General features: G+C 35.3%; 2 protein-coding genes across 2 annotated transcripts in view; both read right to left on the bottom strand.

Annotated features, from left to right (window-relative positions):
- The window catches only part of LOC111197398 (trichohyalin-like), a 291,642-nt gene that overhangs the window by 13,109 nt on the left and 256,526 nt on the right, over nucleotides 1–22,007 (bottom strand). The gene's annotated exons all lie outside the window — the stretch shown is intronic.
- On the bottom strand, nucleotides 1,396–20,484 carry LOC103044389 (GTPase IMAP family member 8-like). The gene is made up of 4 exons (XM_049475738.1): nucleotides 20,469–20,484; nucleotides 6,389–6,697; nucleotides 3,120–3,737; nucleotides 1,396–2,570 (listed from the first exon to the last, which is right to left on the bottom strand). The coding sequence occupies exons 1-4, from the start codon at nucleotides 20,482–20,484 to the stop codon at nucleotides 1,396–1,398; spliced, it is 2,118 nt and encodes a 705-aa protein (XP_049331695.1).

Raw genomic sequence — 22,007 nt, 5'->3', positions numbered from 1 at the left:
AAACAGTTATACACTTTAATACACTTCACATTATTTACACACTTTACCATTATACTAACCATTATAAAGAATTGCTAGTTTTGACCAGCAGGGGGTGCGATTTTACACACATTTCTGTAGAGATGTTATTTAGTTTTCTGCAATTCTTGTTTATAGACTAAACTAAACTTGAGAAAATATTTAGACTTGAATTTCAGATTATTTAATCTGGTCTTGGTTTATAAAATCACCGCTGTGTAACCAGCCTTGCTCTCAACTGATTACTAACCAGATTAAATTAATTAGCTTAATCTAACAGTATCCAGTATCCAGAGTTATTCTTATTTTAGTGTTTTGTGTAAAACAGTTCTGCTAAGGTCTTTGAGTGCATGAACCACTGAAGAGATGAAGTTATTTTAATGCTTGATAATGAAGGAGTGTTAATGAATGGTGTACTACTGTGTGCTTCACTAGGAGATAATACTGATTGTATTTATGATACTGGTTATAACAGTGTTATAGAGTGAACCACATGGTAATTAAGATCACTGCATAGTTATGTACTGCAGTACAAACAAGCATTAATAAACACAATTACAGAAATAAGAGTAAATGAGTTTATTAGAAGCCGCATTTGGGTACAGTCACTGTTAGTTACATAAACAATCAGACAATTAAATATAAGCAGTAGGTATAAGAATAATACAGCTTAATGTTTAGACAGTAATTTAACAGTTTTGCTTGCTTTGTTGTACATTCGTTAACACATTTTAATAAATTATGTGGTGCAGTTGAATTGGGTTTCTGGAATAATGGTGTTTCACCCAATACTTTCTCAGTAATTCAGAAGATATTGAGCAATTAAATTTTCATAGCAATGCTCCAAAGTCTAGTAAAATCTTCCCAGTTCAGTAGAGACAGTTACTCAAACAAAAGCAGGATACAACATTTTTAAATGTGCTTAATTGTAATATAAGTATGAACTTTGATCTACATTGTGGACAACAATAATAATTAATTTATAAGCTGTTGTTTAAAATTGCAGTAATTAACATTGTTCTGATCATCAGGAGTGTAATTCTTATTTTTTTATTTGATGAATATAGAGGCTAAACCCCACATGCAGCTTCACAACGTACATGTTACAGAAATTACATTCTACAGCCAATCAATTAAGCAGGATTATTACTTGTATTTTTATGTTTTTATGTTGTAGTAATGCTGCTACAAGAAATAAGAGTTATATATTATTTGTGTTTTATTCCCTTGCATCTTAATATTCAGCACATTTTCATACTTCATACATATTTTTTTTAGTCCAGAAACCTTTTCTGTTACACTTCCATAAAGAATTTCAGTATTTCAGCATTTACCCCACCCAACACTGACTGTTTCATCCTCACCACAATTTGTTACTCATTTAAAAAGTTTGCTTATGCCCCTACAAAGCTTTCCTACTCCTTTCGCTACTGCATCCACTACTGCCTCCACTGTATCCGCTACTGCCTCCACTGTATCCGCTACTGCTTGTATTGGAGCACGCCATAGCGATATTTCAGTGTTAAAATTATTTTCTGCCTGCAGCCTCGCCTCCTTCTCCTTCTGCTTCCTCATGTATTCTTTCTCCCTCTCGTACTTTTCTTTCTTGTCTCGCTGATCATTCTTTATCTTTTCTTTATAGGCCTGCTCTTTCCTTTCCATCTTCTTATTGAAAGCCTCTCTCTCTTCTTTGAGTTTTTTATACAGCTCTTTCTTTCGTTTTTCATTCGTCTCCTCCTTTATTTGAGCTTCTCTCTTCTGAAACTCTTTCTCTTTTTCTTTTCTCTTTTTTACCAGATTTTGCTGTTCCTCTGTCATCATCATCTTCAGTTTCTCGAGCTCAGCTTCATGTTTGGTTCTCAGTTCTTCTTTCTCTCTCTCTATCTCCTCCTTTTTCTCCTCCAGGATTCTCTTCTGTTCTTCTTGTAGAGCTTTCTCCGTGTTCTGGAACATCTCATTAGTGTAGCAGCTCCCTCCATTCACTGCCACCATGGAGTCGATCTTCTCCAGTAGATCAGTGACCTGGGTTTGGTCTTCAGTATTTCTGTTGTTGAACACGTGGTATCTGTTTCCACACTGCTTAATGATGTTTTGTAAGCTGTGTTCAGAATCTTTAATATAATCATCAATGCTCATTTTCCTCAGATCATCTCCTCTGGTGAAGAGCACCATGGTGTATCTTCTGGATTCTTCACCAAACAGTTCTTGAATCATCTTCACTGCTTCTTTCTCCTCTTGTGTGAAGCGTCCCACTGTCAGCACCAGCAGAAAGACGTGTGGACCTGGTGCAGCCATGGTGATACACTTAGCGACTTCCTTTATGATCTCTTCATTAGGAACATTTGTATCAAACAGTCCTGGAGTGTCGATCACAGTGACCCGTCTCCGTCTGATTTCAGCTGATTCTTTCTGACAGACGCTGGTAACTGACTTAGAGGAGAGTAACTCTTTGAAGACCTCTTTCTGCAGGATGGTGTTTCCTGTAGCACTCTTCCCCACTCCAGTCTTCCCCATGAGAACAATTCTTAGATCTTCTGTATCTGAGGAAGATTCTACAAAAAAATAAAAAATCATGTATGATTAGGGAAACACTCACAGAAGAGTAGTCTATAATACCTGTATGATACTACTACACTCACTGCCAATTTTGCTGAACATTATTGAATTAGTGGTTTCAATTATTAACAAAAAACTTGATCACACTTCCTCTTAAGGCTTAAGTATTTAATAATGGATATTTCTATTTAAATAAAATAATGCAAAGTAAAGGCAAAATGGGAAAATATTTCTATTAATGGTGTCAGTAAATAATTACAAGAAGAAGCTGTGATTCTGTGAAACAGATTAGAGTTTTTCTAATTTATTACAATATCTTATATTTTATATTTTGTTTTTTTTTTATATTTGAATATTTGAACCTGCTGAGTAAAAAAAATGGTATTTATAGTTATTTTACTGTCAGCTACACTTTATGTTTTGTACAAAGACATTTTTTGGATTTTATATTTCTTTGTGCAAGTTCCCTACGGATTTCAACTGTATTTCATGTTGCTGCTACTTCCAAACTTATTCATTGTCAAATCACTGTAAAATGTACTTACCTTGTGTCTCTTTCTTTTTCTTCAGTTCTTCAATCTCAGCCTTGTATCTCAGCTGTGTTTCCACCTGTGCTTCTAAATACATGCTGGATGTGTAGCAGCTTCCACTGTTGAGTTTCAACATCAGATCAACCTCATTCATGAGCATTGACTTAATGCTGTCATTCAAAACACAAACACAGTGTCTTTTAAATGTTTCAGTGATCTGTTTAGTAGCTTTATCTAACTCTACTGACTGTTGCTGAGACTCTGTAGTGATGACTGCTATGGTGTGGTTGTAGAATTTTGATCCAAAAATCATCTGGATCTTCTCCAGTTCTCCTTTATCTTCATCAGTGAGGCGTCCCTCAGGGAGGACGAGGAGAAAAGCATGAACTCCAGGATCACAGAGAGAGACACAGCGGAGAGTCTCCTGCATCACTTCCTCCTCTGAGAGCTGAGAGCTGTAGAGAGCTGGAAGCTCCACCAGGGTGATCAGACGTCCACATACTTCTGCTTCCCTCTTCACACACACTGAACTGGACTCTGCACTGAACTCTCTCTGGCCCAGTATCAGATCTGATATGGAGGACTTCAGCTCACTGTTGCTCCCACAAACAATCAGGTTTAACCTCAGAGAGCCTGAAAGATGAAAAATTCATAACAGAAATTAAGAATAAAAATTAGCAAAAGAAAAGTAGCAACATTTGCTATAATATTAAAGGTGTAAAGATTTTATTTTACAAGAAAACATGCCATCACAAGTATCCAAAAATGTTTTGCTTTAAAGTTCCCTGTGGTCAATAAACAGGCCTTTCAAGAACTACAGGTTTAAGAATTGATCAGGCCATTGCAAAATCTTTTCACTTCTTAAAGCAACAAATAAAGCCTGGAAATTTGAAGACTGAAAAAATGTGATAATTTACATCATTGTAGATGATGGGCATAAATGTTTTTCATGTTTTCCAATTGATTTTACTGTCAACTGTATGTTCACTTGTTGGGTGACAGTCAGCATAATCTGGTTGTGTTAGTTACTTCGACCAGGGGAAGACCTTGTGACACCAGCTGCCAGTAAAACTATAACTTAAAACTATTTAGGCTCTTGCAAACCCCCCCCCCCCCCATGGTTGTTTTCCATATCAGGGCCAGAATGTCAGCAATGGCGGATTACATTCAGGAAGCCCTGGCTCTGGAGTTCATCCAGCCATCCACGTCCCCAGCTGGAACTTGTTTTGTCTTCGTTGCAAAGAAGGACGGAGGGCTGTTTTGATTACACTTAAAGACACTTAAAGACTGCTATTCACTGCCTCTCATGGCCTATGTCTTTGAGGCACTGCAGCAGCCATCCATCTTTACCAAACTGGACCTGTGCAGTGTCTACAACTTGTTTTATGGTCAGTGGAAGATTCATCATCCTGTCATGACCTTAAGTACCTAATTATGCTTTTCGGTTACCTGCCATGTTCCAGCGGTGGTTTAATGAGTTCCTCATTACCTGTATTTTCGCTCGTGTCTCAATTTGCCGCGCTAATATAGTTGTAAAACTTCTGATTATACAGAGTAACCAGTGTTTTTCCTCCAAAAGTTAAATAAATAATAATTATGATAATGATGAATGTTTTATTTGTTTACTGGCCAAGCCAGTCACCAGAACCAAATCCAATTGAGCATTTCTCTTCTATGCTGAAAAACTTAAGGGGAAGAACCCCATGAAAGCAGGAGCTAAAAAAATGTTGATATACAGCGAGTAACAGATAATAAAGTATATGTAGCAACAAGGGGCGTAGAAGTTTATGGCAGCGCCTAAGGGGGGCCATGGGTGTATGGAGTATGCACACAACACCCTCTGGCACTCATCCCTGGAGATGTCACTCTTTCATTGCCAATTTGGGTACACTTTGAGTACATTCCACACTACTTCCATCCAACATACTTATAAATCCTACATTCCATGTGTTGCATCCTGCCAATCTGGGAGGGTTATGGTTCTAAGGAGCAATCTTGGGGGCCCTCCTGCCTTATCCTGGACCCGGACCTGTACAACTTGGTTCTGAGAGTGAGCCATTTGCTGCTGGATCTTTGACACTATCAGTGTGAATCTATGCCAGTTTCTCGGGTGAATTGTTTGACTGGCTGTGTCCTCGTTGTCTCACTGCTCTCAAGGTTCTCCTTTTCCCTTGTGCAGGAACATTAATTAAGCACCTGTTCATTCAGTGGTTTGTGAATTTTGTTATTTTGTTTGTTTTTCCACCTTCAGTTACTACTCTTTTCAGTCTTCTTTCTCAACTGCATCTGCTGTGCTAGTGCAATAGCAGAGAGTTGGCCCATGATCGTGGTGGCCTGGGTTTAATTCCCAGGTGGGTCAGATTAATTTCCAGTTTGCTTACCTGAATTTTTCGCTCGTGTCTCAATTTGCTGCACTAGTACAGTTGTACAACTTCTGATTATATGGAGTAACCAGTGTTTTTTTCTCCAAAAATTAAATAAATAATAATTATGATAATAATGATGATGAATGCTTTGTTTGTTTACTGACCAAGCCAGACACCAGAAATTGAGCATTCCTCATCTATGCTGAAAAACTTAAATGGAAGAACCCCCTGAAACAAACAGGAGCTGAAGATAACTTCAGTTGGAGTTTGATAGAGCACCACGAGAGAAGATATTAAATACCAGATGATGTCATCTGAATAAAGTACTAAGCATACGCATAGAGTAATTTATCGTGCTTTTAAAGGGTGGAAACAGAAGGGGCATGTGCTATGTTGTAATTTACAGTGGTATCCAGATGCAAATAAATAAAGCCATTTTCCAAAGCATTACAGAGAGCATGGTTTGTGTTTAACAGACAATATTGACAATATAATTCTATCATACTCTCATGCTAACTTAAAAATGTTTACCTTCATTTTTTTCCCTTCCTCTCTTCTTTTCTTTAACTCCATCACCTCCTGTTTTGCCCTTTTCAGCAGACTGAGGTTGGCCTCTCCCAGAAGCTGCAGAGCATTTCACTGTTTGTGGTTCATTAAATTGACATGTCAGGTGGCCTCTACTGCCCTCAACCATTTTAGTGATTTTCTTTAGAAGCTGAGGAACCTGAGCTTTATTGAATTGAATTTTCTCAGCTCCACCTCTGCATGTACTGATGAGCTGCTGCAAATTCTCATTCTTCTCTGGGTCATTATTTTCACAATACCTGAGCCTTTGTTTCTTTGACTTTGTAATCAACACTATAGTATACTCTAGAGAAAATGGACTGAAATATTTCAGAGCATTTCTGATTGTTTCACAGTCCTGCTCTGTAAAGTTCTCTGACTGGAGAACCAGTAAAAACACATGAGGTCCAGGAGAACACAGATCTACACATTCTCTCACTCTCTGCTTCAGCTCTTCTGGAGAGAGCTGAGGATCAAGCAGGTGAGGTGTGTTGATGAGGGTGATGCATCTTCCCTCCACCATTCCTCCAGCAGTCTCATTGTGCTGCTTCACTGAGGAAGAGGGAGCTTCAGAATCAAAAGCTTTTTGGCGTAGGATGAAGTTCCCCACTCTGCTGATCTCTGATCTGTCCTTCCCCAGCAGGACAATCCTCAGTTCAGACACTAGAACATTTCAAAGACAAAGAACAAACATTTTTCATTATGTTTCATTGTTTCATCAACAATTAGCATACAAACAAAGAGCTATGTTATTATTTTGTTCAGAAAAATACAGGACACTTGGAAACATGCCATTAAAAAAAAAACTGCTGCCATTTATTTGCATTCAAACATTTTAAATATGACTTTTCTTCTTGAACATGGGCCTATGGGGCATGTAAGGTTGCAGCTGTTCACATGCTATGAATGGCTAAAAGAGGATTCAACACTATCACAGAAAAGTATCCCTTTACCCACTCTCCTTTTCCATTAGCTTTGATGAAAACTCATACAGCATCCTCCATAATTATTGGCACCGCTGGTTAAGAAGTGTTCTTTGGATTCTATTTTTTTTTAATAATGTAGCTGCCGGCGCATAGAGAGAGCAAAATTGGCCTTGCTCACTCCAGGTGGGTAGATGGCGCTCTCTCCCCACATCTCTAAAGCACAGGGCGTCTGTGAGCTGATGTACCGGAACCGAGTCGCTGCGCTTTCCTCCAAGCAAACTGACTACTAGGCAAAGCTGCATCAGCAGCAGCTCGAAAAGAAGCGCTGGCTAAAGCATGTGTTCATCTTTACCCTCCTGGTGTTGGGGCATTAGTTATAATGAGTGGGTTGGGTAATTAGCTGAGCAAAATCATGGAAGAATATGAAATAAAAAAATTAATTAAATAATGTAGTATTTATTATATAAATATTATATAATTAATGTAATGTATTCCCAAAAAATCTCTATGTTGGTCTCATCTGACCAAAGCACATGGTACCAGTTAAAATCCCAGTACCATTTGGCAAACTCCACCCATTTACACTTATGATTCTAAAACAGAAAAGGCTTTCTCCCAGCTGCATGCCTCCATAACAGCCTTATGGTTGTTTGGGAGATCTTGTAACCCCGATACGCTACCATTTGATTAAATTCTCTTACAGTGAGCTCTGGAGAACTTTTTACTCCTCTTATCATCCTTCTCACTTTGTGTGGTGGTAAGATACACTTGCGTCTTCTTCCAGGCTGATTTGTCACTGTTCCAACTTCCAGATGTTTTACACTTTTTGGTGATTGCTCTGACTGTAAATAAGGACTTCTGCAGGTGAAAGGCTATGAGTGAGCTCGGAGTGAGTAAGAGAAATAGGCCTCTGTGTAACACCATATTTATATCTCAGGGAAACAGGAAGTGATGAATTACTAATTAAAGGTTCCTAGATACTTTGATCCACTTTATAAACTACAGTAGAAATTACATAAATGGTTCAAATGCATTCATTCCCCAAAAATTGTTAAGGGTGCCAATAATTGTGGAACAGGTCATTTAATGATAGTTTAAGGTTGCTTTTTTCATTTTTTTTCAGAGAGAGATTATGCTTCTGCAATAAAAAAATAATTTATTTTAAGGCTTTTAACACCTTATGAAACTAACTATGAAAGGCACTGTAATTCTTTACCCCTAATTTATTTTTCCTCCCCTCTCCTGTGCTTATATTTGACATGGTATAACAATCCTGTGAAATAGAAGATTTCCGGCTGAATACAGTGCAGTTTAGTACTGATTTGTGATATTTGATATATAGGTGGGCTGATAACAACAGTGACAATCACTATGTTTGGGTAGCAGCTAGAGAAGGTATACCTGTGGGACGTCCAAGGATTGTATATGAGGTACAGTGGCAAGAAAAAAATGTGCCCCTTCAATTATCAAACAAACTTTAATATCAGACAAAGATAACCCAAATAAATATAAAAAGCAATTTTGAAATAATCATTTTATTTACTAAAGGAAACAAATATTCCATCCAATCTAGCCCTGTGTGAAAAAGTGTTTGCCCCTAAACTTAATAAATTGGTTGTTTCGTCCTTGGCGGCAACAACTGCACTCAAGCTTTATCAATATCTGGCAATGAGTCTTTCACATCTCTGTGGAGGAGTTTTGGTCCTCTCTTCTTTACAGAATTGTTTTAATTCAAACACATTGGAGGATTTTCGAGTAGGATCATGCCACAGCATCTCAATCAGACTGTGACCTGGCCACTCCAAAACCTTAATTTTGTTTTATTAGGAAATTCAGAATTGGACTTGTTTGTGTGCTTTGGATCATTGTCCTGCTGCAGAACCCAAGTATGCCTGAGCTTGAGGTCACAAACAAATAAATATTCTGCTGCAGGATTGTCTGGTAAACAGCACAACTGTCAGGATTTAGACCCAGGCAGAGAGACGTGGAGGCGGACGTATGTGCAGGTAAGGTGAGTTTATTAAACAAAGAGAGAAGTAAACACGTAACAACAAAATAACTAAACAAACGAGGGAGGCTAGAGAACATAAAACTAAACAAACGCTGGAAAAATAAACTAGGAATAAACAAGAGAGAGAGACTAATGATAAATAAACAAATAAACAAGTAAACAAGAAACAAAGGAAAACAAGAAACAGAGGCGAGCTAAAACTAACAAACAAACAAGAGATACTAAAGATAAACAAACGGGGAGACTATAAAACTAGGCAGGATAAACTAAAGATATACAAAGATATATATATATTAAGGAGGGAACTAAGGAGCACGAGAATAAACAAGAAGAATAATATAAACTACAAACAAAGAGGGGGGCTATACAAGGAAAACAAATGAATAATGAAACAAGACTATGAACTAAACAGAGCAAGGATAATTACAAGGATTAAACTAAAACAGGGCAAGGGAATGAACTAGGGATATATACAAGAAAATAAAACAAGAAACTAAACTAGACAGGGCAAGGGAGTAGACAAGAAAACTAAACAGGGAACTAGAAAATAAACAGAGATAAACACAGAGCTAGAATAAAACACGGAACAAGAAACTAGGTCAATAGGAACAGAGAAACGCAGAGACAGACAACGGGGGACAGTGCAAAGACCGACAGAGGACAAGTAACAGAGGAAGTCTATTTAACTAGACAGGAAACACACTGGGAGTGGAAACATGGGGAAGGGGTGGAGCTACAAATGAGACATGAGGTAATGGAAAATCACAGGCAGAACACAGGGGCACGGGTCACGTGGGACAACACAGGCACGAGGACAGACAGGAAACAGGGCCAGGCGTGACAACAACACAAATTGTCCAGACCCTGAAGCAACAAAGCAGCCCCAGACCATCACACTACCACCACCATGTTCAGTATGATGTTCTTTTTCTAATATGATGTGTTAGATTTATAACTACTGTTATATCATGAAGTCAAGAATCACATGCAAACTGGATTTGCAGCTTTGGATCGAAGTGGGTCAGTACATCAGGTTCTAGCAGTGCTTCTTTAGCTCTTTTAAATGCATAATCCTCACAACCACAACATTAAAAATATGTATATATTATGAAGTGTGACATTTACTTTATAAAAAAATAACCATACCTAATCATTTTATTTAAAGAATTCAGTCGGCTAATCAGAGCCAGGTATTGTCACGCTTGCTTCGTATTACTTGCTTTTCAAATAAATTCATTCATGATCTGGGGTGGGTTTCCCGAAAGCTTCGTAACGCTAAGAACTTCGTTAACTCGTACTTAAGATTGATCGTTAATTAAAGAGTGTTTCCCAAACCCGTGCGTAACTAAAGTACTACGTAAACTCACTCGCAGATTAACGAGTGCTCTGACCCAGTCGTTATTCTTAAAGAGCTTCTTTAGGGGATCTCGACTTGCAGTTCAGCACCTTAAACACCAGGGACCGCCAATTTTGAAGAAGAAAAAATATTATTTCCGTGGTTGAACAATTATATTATATTACTATTAATTATAATCAATTATATTATTATATAATTATCAATATTATTATATTATATTATGTTATGTTATGTTATGTTATGTTATGTTATGTTATGTTATATTATATTATATTGTAATGCCAACTTTGTCTGTGGCTTGTAGTATAACTGGGCATATTGGAATTGACCAATCAAACCCACGAATAAATCATTAAAATCCAGATTAGCGATGCTAGAGTTCTTGACATTAATGCTGCAAGAAATGCAATCAGTGAATTCCTGCAGATGATGCTCACGGTTTAAGCAAAGCTGCAAAGTAGGTCCGGTGCAGGGGACGCCTGCGGTGTCTTTAATCCCACCTATACGTATTGTAAAGGGTATCGGTGAATGTGCATGTAATATTTAATAATATTCCTTATTCAGGTGCTTCTAACCAACATTGTGGCCGTTCATCTGGGCAAAATCTGGGGTGTGTCAGCTCGCAAATATATAAGTAACAGTCAAAAGTTGGACACGTCTCATTTAATTATTTTATTATTTTTTTTTTTTACATTGGCGATTAATATTAAAACCATGAAAACTATTAATTGACGCATATGGAATTGTCTAGTAAACAAAAAGGTGCATGGCCTTCACAATCCCCTGACCTAAACTCAACTGAGTGATTTAGGATGAGCAGGAGGCTCATAGAGTGTATATAAAACATATTTTGGTTGGTTTAAAAAAAACAGGTATAAGTATTATTATATTATTTTTATATAATTTATTCTTTATATATTTTATATTATTTTTATATAATTATTCATAATAATAATAATAATAATAATAATAATAATAATAATACATTAATATTACTATCAATATTACTATTAATAATATTAGTATAATATCTATTAATATAATATATATTAACTATAATAATTTTAAAAAAGTAAGAAAAGTTTAATGTTTTAAAATAGATTAGATTTTTTATTATTTATTTAGTCATATGTATCTTTAGGAGTATTTTATTAATGCCAAAGTACATCCTTTTGTAATTTAAATTTCAGAATATGTATAATGTTGATGATTACAACACAGTTCTACGTTTTTATGGTCTAATAGTGAATAAATACTGCATATATGCAGTGTTGAATCGATATTTGTGGATCGATTGAGCGCGCTGTGTCGGGGGAGGAGTCAACAAAGACGTTCTTTAACCTTGTTCGTTAATTTTCACTTTGCGAAGCTCTTTGGGAAACACTCGCAGAACTGGCTCGTTCTTTACTCACGTCATTCGTTAGTTCGTTCGTTATTCCCTAAGATTGATCGTTTTCGGGAAACCCACCCCAGATCTCAGTTACTTGAATGTGATTGGTTAATATCATCTGCATTTTTCGTAATTAGCATTAAGAGTTAGCAAAAAATAGAAGGTATTTATTTATATTTAGTCAAATCTCCTTTAATAAGTAAATAATTTATACTTGTTTTCATTATTATGATGCAATTTTATGAATAGTAGACTGTTCCCACCTAGTGTACAGACAGTACAGTATTACATCTCATCTTGTGCTCCTTTAATAACTCTATTATCTATATTAATTAATCACTTTCAGTTCTTGCTCAGTGTTTTAATTACAATACGAGGATTTATGACACACAGCGATTTAAACAGAATAAATAATCCTAAATCCTTTTTATTGCACTCACACAAGATATTAACTAAACTATGTACAGAACATAAACACAGAACAACGAACAACTAACCTATGACTTGAGTAAAGAAGGAGCCAGTTCTACAAGTGTTTCCCAAAGAGCTTCGCAAATCGAAACTTAATGAACAAGTTTATAGAAGGTCTCCTCCCCCGAAACAGAGCACTCAGTCGAAACACAAACATCGATTCAACACTGCCAAATACAGAGTATTTCTTCACTATTATGCCCCAAAAAAACATAGAAATGTGTTGTAATCAACATTATACATATTCTGAAATGTAAATTTCAAAAGAATATAATTTGGTATTAATACAATACTCCTAAAATACATATGACTAAATACATTAACAAAAATCTAATCAGAAATGCATTGATTGCATTTATTGCAGCAATAATGTCAAGAACTTTACCATCGATTATCCGGATTTTAATTATTTATTTGTGGGTTTGATTGGCATTATAATATAATATAATATAATATAATATAATATAATATAATATAATATATCAGCTCTTTTCTCCTCTCTCTCTCTCTCTCTCTCTCTCTCTCTCTCTCTCTCTCTCTCCTGTATAATGCGGTGTATGAGATGAGCTCATTCAGGCTTGGGGTTTGAGATTAACTATTTGTGAGTTTGGTTTTGATGTGAAATTGTACTTTGTAATACAGAACCTAATCATTTATTTAAAGAAATCAGTCGGTTAATGAAAGGCAGGCATTGTTATGCTTTCTTCGTATTACTTTGTATTATGTATATTTTAACGGTGCAGCTCTACACAGGGAGGGGAAGCGTAATAACTGAAGGATTACAGAGATTACTGTAAAAACAGTTCGTGAATTTGGTGTTCAGAGTCCTCAGCTGCTGTTTTATTAAACTAAGAAATTTACTAAGAGCTTCTACACAGTCAGTTTCTGTTCTGATTTTACATATGAGAGATATAAAGCTGGCTAATCTCAGAGCAGTGATTAAGCTTATGTGTTATAGTCAATTTATAGTAATTGGTAGTTGTGACTCGATCCCTAAAGGTGCAGGGGTGGGTTTCCCGAAAGCTTCGTAACGCTAAGAACTTCGTTAACTCGTACTTAAGATTGATCGTTAATTAAAGAGTGTTTCCCAAACCCGTGCGTAACTAAAGTACTACGTATACTCGATCGCAGATTAACGAGTGCTCTCACCCAGTCGTTATTTTTAACGAGCTTCTTTAGGAGATCTCGACTTGCAGTTCAGCACCTTAAACACCAGGGACCACCAATTTTGAGGAAGAAAAATGATAATTTCCGTGTTTGAAGCAATTATATTACATTACTATTAATTATAATCAATTATATTACTATATAATTATTAATATTATTATATTATATTATATTACTATTAATTATAATCAATTATATTACTATATAATTATTATTATATTATATAATTATTATATTATTTTATATTATATTATTTCCCGTGTCTGCGGGTGCTCCGGTTTCCTCCCACAGTCCAAAGAAATTAGTTCAGGCTAATTAGATGTCGGATAAAAATTGCCCCTTAGGTGTGAGTGTGTGAGTGAATATGTCTGTGTGTCTGTCTGTGTCTGTCTGCCCTGTGATGGATTTGCATCCTGTCCAGGGTGTATACTGCCTTCAGCCCCATGCCAGCTGGTATAGACTCCAGCCACCAAGCATCGACCCCCCCCCCCCCCCCCCCGCGCCCCTTAACGGATAAAGCGGTTGACGAGTGAGTAAATGAGTGAATAAGTTATATTATATTATAATGCCAACTGTGGCTTGTAGTCTAACTGGGCAATCAAACCCACGAGTAAATTATTTAAATCCAGATTAGCGATGATAGAAGTCTTGACATTAATGCTGCAAGAAATGCAATCAGTCAATTCCTGCAGATGATGCTCACGGTCTAAGCAAAGCTGCAAAGTCACCAAGTTCATCTGGGCAAACTCTGGGGTGTGTCAGCTCGCAAATATCAGTCAAAAGTTGGACACGTCTCATTCCATGTTTTTTTTTTTTAAACATTGTCGATTAATATTAAAACCATGAAAACTAATTGAGCAAATGGAATTAGTAGACAAAAAGGTGCATGGCTTTGACAATCCCCTGACATAAACCCAACTGAGATGGTGATTTAGGTTGAGCTGGAGCTTCACAGTATAAAGTACAAAACATATTTCTGTTGGTTTAAAATGTAATATATATATATATATATATATATATATATATATATATATATATATATATATATATATATATGTATATATATATATATATATATATATATATATATATATATATGTATATATATATATATATATATATATATACACACACACACAGGAACATTATTATTATATTATTTTTATAATATTAAAAATTATAATAATAATAAATTAATATTACTGTTAATAATATTAGTATAATATCTATTAATATAATATATATTAACAATAATAGTTTTAAAAATGTAAAAAAATAAGTTTAATGTTTTAAAATAGATTAGATTTTCAAGTATTTATTTAGTCATATGTATCTTTAGGAGTATAATGTTGTTAATTACAGCACATTTCTACGTTTTTAGGGTGTAATAGTGAATAAATGCTGCATATTGGCAGTGTTGAATCGATATTTGTGGACCGATTGAGTGCGCTGTTTCGGGGGAGGAGTCAACAAAGATGTTCTTTAACCTCGTTCGTTAATTTTCACGTTGCGAAGCTCTTTGGGAAACACTCGCAGAACTGGCTCGTTCTTTACACACGTCATTCGTTAGTTCGTTCGTTATTCGCTAAGATTGATCGTTTTCGGGAAACCCACCCCAGTTCTATTTGGGGAGGGTGGATGCGCTAAGGGCGGATGCCGCTTCTGAAAATGAGTCTGGTACATTCAATTATGTAACAGTGACTGTACAATATGTATAAATTGGATTAACTTCATACATTCAAGACAAATTTATAAAGTAGACACTGTAGACTGTAAAAATTATATACAGTGTCTGTATGTTTTACTGCTGGTCTGGTAGTTATGAAATGGTCCCTAAAGGTGCAGCTCTATGTGGGGAGGGTTGATGCGCTAAGGGCGGATGGCGGTTCTGAAAATTAATCCGGTAAATTAAATTATGTAACAGTGACTGTACAATATGTATAAATTTGATTAACTTCATACATTTAAGACAAATTTATAAAGTAGACACTGTAGACTGTAAGGATTATATTCAGTGTCTGTATGTTTTACTGCAGGTCTGAAAGTTATGACATGGTCCCTAAAGGTGCAGCTCTATGCGGGGAGGGTGGATGCGCTAAGGGCGGATGCGCTTGTGTCAAACAAATTAATAAATATAAAATTCATAAAATAAATTTGGTGGTAAATTACTGGCTTTCATCATTCAAAAACAAAGCTGTCACAAATTTCAAACATAAAACTAATTTTACCATACTAAAGTTGTGTAAAACTATAAAAAGTATAATCAAATATATAATATCTCATATCTAGAAATATCCACTGATCAGTATACTGTGTGCAGATGTGAGGAATGAAGGACATCTGACTCAATATATTTAGACATTCTAAATCTGAAGATCATGTATAAAATATACTTCTTTTATATTAATCAATTTCTACATTTTAACCAAGTTTAACTGTTATTTATTTCTTACCATAACTCGACGCCATTTGGTGGTTGTTCTCAAACAAAAATCAAAAAGGAAATCAGACTTCTGAGCCTCCACCCAGATCAGATCTTTCTCGTCTCTCTTTTTTCTTGTATAATTTAGTGTTTGAGATTGTGATTGAGGTGAAATTGTGATTGAAAAGAAACATGGCAACTTATTTTCTTACAGAAATTAGTCAGATGATTAGAAACAGGCATTGTTATGATCATATTAGAAATATATTTTATACATTTTAACATTTAATCAGAAAGTTATCAGACTCAATATATTTAGTTCAGATAATCCATACAGGGTCAGTTTCCCAGACTGGGATTAAGCCTGCTCCGGAACAACAGTTAAATTCACCTTCAAGCTCCAATATTGTATGGTACTCTACCCTGTTGATGTAAGACCTATACACACCAGTAATATGTAAAAAAAAACTAATTTAGCTTATAATATTCTGATAGCGTGTCACACTAGAAGTAAGCTATGTAAATAGAGTAGAGAAAGAAATAACAGACAGAGTGAGAAAGAGGTATGAAAAACTTGCTTTGATTGTTCTTAATCCATTTTTGTAACAATTAATATAACATATATAAAAAATAATTAACCGATTCAGTAGGCTGTAAGGATTATATATCTGTATGTTTTACTGCTGGTCTGGTAGTTGTGACTCGATCCCTAACGGTGCAATTCTATGCGGGGAGGGTGGATGCGCTAAGGGCGGATGCGCTGGTGCTTTATCTTGTCAAATATATTATTAAAATGATCAAATTCATAAAACAATTGAGTGGTCAATTGCTGGATTACATCATTAAAAACAAAACAAACATCGCACTGATCAATATTTGATTTGATACATGTTAGAAATGACAAACATTAAATTTATTTTACTGCAGTGAAGTCAACAATATATTAAAACTACAAAAGTAATCAATCTGTACTTTAAACAGTGAAGCTGGAAACGAGTTAATTAAGCTGTAAATAAATGTGTAAATAAATCACATATTTTTAAAACATTTCAGCAATTTAATTCTTACCGTAACTCGACGCCATTTCGTGGTCGTTCTCGAGCTGGACTGAAAAATGAAACCAGACCTCTGAGCCTAAACTCACATCAGTTCTTTTCTCGTCTCTCTCTCTCTCTCTCTCTCTCTCTCTCTCTCTCTTTCTCTTTCTCTCTCCTGTATAATGCGGTGTATGAGATGAGCTCATTCAGGCTTGGGGTTTGAGATTAACTATTTGTGAGTTTGGTTTTGATGTGAAATTGTACGTTGTAATACAGAACCTAATCATTTATTTAAAGAAATCAGTCGGTTAATGAGAGGCAGGCATTGTTATGCTTTCTTCGTATTACTTTGTATTATGTATATTTTAACGGTGCAGCTCGGTGAAGGAGGGGAAGCATAATAACTGCAGGATTACAGAGATTACTGTAAAACCAGTTCGTGAATTTGGTGTTCAGAGTCCTCAGCTATTGTTTTATTAAACTCTGATCTTTACATGATCTTTTACACAGTCAGAGTTCGCTCTCATTACACACAGCACTTTATTCCAGAATCTTCCATCACTGTGAAATCGAAGCTGCTGCAGAGGAGGAGGAGTCATTGAGAGCACGTGATCTATGAAAGTGAAAGTAACACTCAACCCTTCCTCAGAAGAATGTCCTCAGTGTGTAATAATAATATGATGTATTTATGAGTAGTTTATATTTAGCAGAGCAGCACAGTCTCTTCATTCTGAAACAGTCGTTTCTGTTCTGATTTTACATATGAGACATATATAAAGCTGGTTAATCTCAGAGCAGTGATGAGTTTAGCTAATGTGTTATAGCCAATATATAGCAGTCCAGAAATACGGGTTATATAAGGAGATTATTAATATTTCAGATTATTGAGCGGAATTGTAATCATTTTATTTCCTTAACAGCTTCAACACTAATTATCATTCAGATACAGTTTCTAAATTGTGCAAATTGTTGTTGAAGTACAGTTGTACACTTTAATACAATTTACATTGTTTTCACAATTTACCCTGTTCAGTTATTAAAAATATTTAAAATGATAAAGAATAGCCTGTTTTGACTAGCATGGGGTGCCCGATCGAACACACGCACACCAATTGTCCGTGAAATTAAGCACATAATTAATGTAATATGCAAGTACTGAGCTAAGCTCCACGACGTTCACAGAAAAAATCTCCCTCCATTACAGTACTGTGATTAGAAGGTTGTTATCTGCTACCACCTAGTGTACAGTCAGTGTACAGTAACACATGTCTTATATTGAGCTTCGTTAATACATCATGTTAATCACGTTCCAATTTTGCTCAGGATTTTAATTCAAATACAAAGAATTTATGACACACGTATGAACTGTACATACTAGTAACATGTATAAAATAATTTAGCTTATAATGCTGTTAAAGCCGTATCTGACCAGAAGTAAGCTATACAAATAGGGTAGAGAAATACAAAGGAAGATGAGAGTGAGAAAGAGGTGTTGAAAACTTGCTTTTGTAACAATGACTATAAAATATGTCTAAAATAGATTACCAGATTCATTTATGAAGTAGACTGTAAGGATTATATATCTGTATGTTTTACTGCTGGTCTGGTAGTTGTGACATGGTCCCTAAAGGTGCAGTTCTATGCGGGGAGGGTGGATGCGCTTAGGGCGGATGCGCTTGTGTCAAACATTAATAAAATAGTAAAATTAATAAAATAATTGGGTGGTAAATTACTGACTTCCATCATTAAAAAACAAACTGTAACAAATGTCAAACATGAAACTATTTTACCATAGAAAAGCTGTCTGTGTAAAACTGCAAAAAGTATAATCAAATAGAAATATCCACTGATCAGTGTACTGTGCACAGATATAAGGAATGAAGGACATCTGACTCAATACATAACTAATCTGAAGATAATGAATTAAATATATTTATTTTATATTAACCAATTTCTAAATTTTAACTAAGTTTAACTGTGGTTATTTTTGCAATAACTCGACGCCATTTTGTGGTTGTTCTCAAACTCACATCAAAAAGGAAACAAGACTTCTGAGCCTCCACCCACATCAGCCCTTTTCTCCTCTCTCTTTTTTCTCTTGTTCTCTCTCTATCTATGTCTTGTATAATTAGATTACTTCATTTAGATGTGTGGGGGTTTGGTGAAATTGTGATTTTTAGAAAGAACATAAAGAAACTTGCTAACTTAATTTTTTTAAGAAATTAGTAAGATGTTTAGAAACAGACATTGTTTTGATCATTGCAGAAATATATTTTATACATATTTAATCAGAAACACATCAGACTAAATAAATTTAGTTCAGATAGTCCATGCAGGGTCAGTGTCCCAGACAGGGATTAAGCTTACTCCGGAACAACAGTTAAATTCACCTTCAAGCTCCAATAGTGTACGGTACTCTACCCTGTTGATGTAAGATGTTTGGACTGTTAGGTCTGGTACTTGTGCCTCGATCCCTAATGGTGCAGTTTTACTAGGGGAGGGAGGATGCGCTAAGGGCGGATGCACTGTGGCTTGCTTCATCTTGTCAAACGTGTTAATCAAATGGTCATATTCATAAAACAATGGGAGATAAATTGCTAGCTTACATAATTCAAAAAGAAAACAAAAATCTTAATGATTAATATTTTATTTTATAAATGTCAGAAATGACAAACATAAAATTCATTTTAAATAAAAAAATATATATATATATATAAAATACTATATATATATATATATATATATATATATATATATATATATATATAAATATATATATATATATATATATATATATATATATATATATATATATATATATATATATATATATATATATATATATATAAAATAGATTACCCGTCTCATTTATGAAGTAGGCTGTAAGGATTATATATCTGTATGTTTTACTGCTGGTTGTGACTCGATCCCTAAAGGTGCAGTTCTATGTGGGGAGGGAGGATGCGCTTAGGGCGGAGGCGCTTGTGTCAAACACATTAGTAAGTAAAAAAAATCATAAAAATAATTCTGTGGTAAATTACAAAAACAGACATTGTTATGTTCATAGCAGAAATATAATTTATACATATTTAATCAGAAACACATCAGACTCCATAAATTTAGTTCAGATTAAGCCTGCTCCGACACAAGAGTTAAATTCACCTTCAAGCTCCAATAGTGTATGGTACTCTACCCTGTTGATGTAAGATCTATACATACCAGTAACACGTAAAAAAAAAAAAAAAAAAAACGAGTAATTCATGAAGTAGACTGTAAGGATTATATATCTGTATGTTGTACTGCTGGTCTGGTAGTGACTCGATCCCTAACGGTGGACGCGCTAAGGGCGGATGCGCTGTGGCTTCATCTTGTCAAATATATTATTAAAATGACCAAATTCATAAAACAGTTGGGTGGTCAATTGCTGGATTACATCATTAAAAAAAAAAAAAAACATCGCACTGATCAATATTTGATTTGATACATTTGATACAAACAATAAATTCATTTTACTGCAGTGAAGTCAACAATATATTAAAACTACAAAAGTGATCAATCTGTACTTTAAACAGTGAAGATGGAAACGAGTTAAATAAGCTGTAAATAAATGTATAAATAAATCACATATTTTAACACAGCAATTTAATTCTTACCGTAACTCGACGCCATTTCGTGGTTGTTCTTAAGCTGAACTGAAAAATCAAACCAGAGCCTCCTCTGAGCCTCCACTCACATCAGCTCTTTTCTCCTTTCTGTCTCTCTCTCTCTCTCTCTCTCTCTCTCTCTCTCTCTATTATACACTCATTACACACAGCAATTTATTCCAGAATCTTCCATCACTGTGGAATCAGAGCTGCTGCAGAAGAGGAGGAGGAGTCATTGAGGGCACGTGATCTATGAAAGTGAAAGTAACACTCAACCCTTCCTCAGACGAATGTTCTCTGTGTGTGATAATAATGATATGATGTATTTATTAATAGTTTATGTTTAGTAGAGCAGCGCAGTGCCTCTTCTTTCTGAAACAGTCCTGTCTGTTCTGATTTTACATATGAGAGATTAAAAAGCTGGCTAATCTCAGAGCAGTGATGGGTTTAGCTAATGTGTTATAGTCAATATAAAGCAGTCCAGAAATACATATATATATATAGATATATGAGGAGATTATTAATATTTCTGAATTATTGAGCGCAATTGTAATAATTAAATTTCCTTAACAGATTCACCACTAATTATAATAAATCTCCCTCCATAAATAAATCCCCTTATTTTCTTGTTTCCATTATTAAGATGCAGTACTGTGATTAGAAGGCTGTTATCTACGGTGGCCGAGAAAGCCCAACGCAGTGCAAATTGAAAAGCGCTGCAAAAGCACAAAACACATCCATCAAAATTACAACACAGGCGCAGCAAATAGAAAAACGCGCTGCAACTAGAAAAACGCGCTGCAAATAGAAAAACGCGCTGCAAATAGAACCACAACACAACGGAAGTGAGTCACAACACAACGGAATTTTCCCGGGGGACCTTAAAAGATACTGTACCAGCTAAGCTGCGTCTTCAGTAACATCTCGGACTTCACTATGTGTACAAAGGACAATAAGTGGCAAACAAGGCGTTTTGTGAAGCAGAACTTTTAATAATATGCACACAACCGTGGCAATCACAGGTAATAAACATAACTTACTTTTCAGAAGCTTGTTTGCCACTTATTGTCCTTTGTATACAGCTGGTACAGCATCTTTTAATCTTTTGATGGATGTGTTTTGTGCTTTTGCAGCGCTTTTCAATTTGCACTGCGCTGGGCTTTCTCGGCCACCGTAGAGGTTATCTGCTACCACCTAGTGTACAGTCAGTGTACAGTAACACATGTCTTATCTTGAGCTTTGTTAATACATCATGTTAATCACATATCACATATAAAAATTTTAGCTTATAATGCTGTTAAAGCCGTATCTGACAAGAAGTAAGATATAGAAATAAGGTGAACAAAGAAAAAGAGAGATAGAGAGTAAGAAAACTTGCTTTGACTATATGCTTAATAAATGTTTGTAACAATGACTATAAAATATGTATAAAATAGATTACCCGTCTCATTTATGAAGTAGGCTGTAAGGATTATATATCTGTATGTTTTACTGCTGGTCTGTTAGTTGTGACTCGATCTCTAAAGGTGCAGTTCTATGCGGGGGGGC

This window comes from Astyanax mexicanus, chromosome 3, assembly GCF_023375975.1.
Source record: "Astyanax mexicanus isolate ESR-SI-001 chromosome 3, AstMex3_surface, whole genome shotgun sequence".
NCBI lineage: Eukaryota > Metazoa > Chordata > Actinopteri > Characiformes > Acestrorhamphidae > Astyanax > Astyanax mexicanus.
The sequence above is the reverse complement of the archived record's forward strand: the minus strand, read 5'-3'. Positions and strand labels throughout refer to the sequence as shown.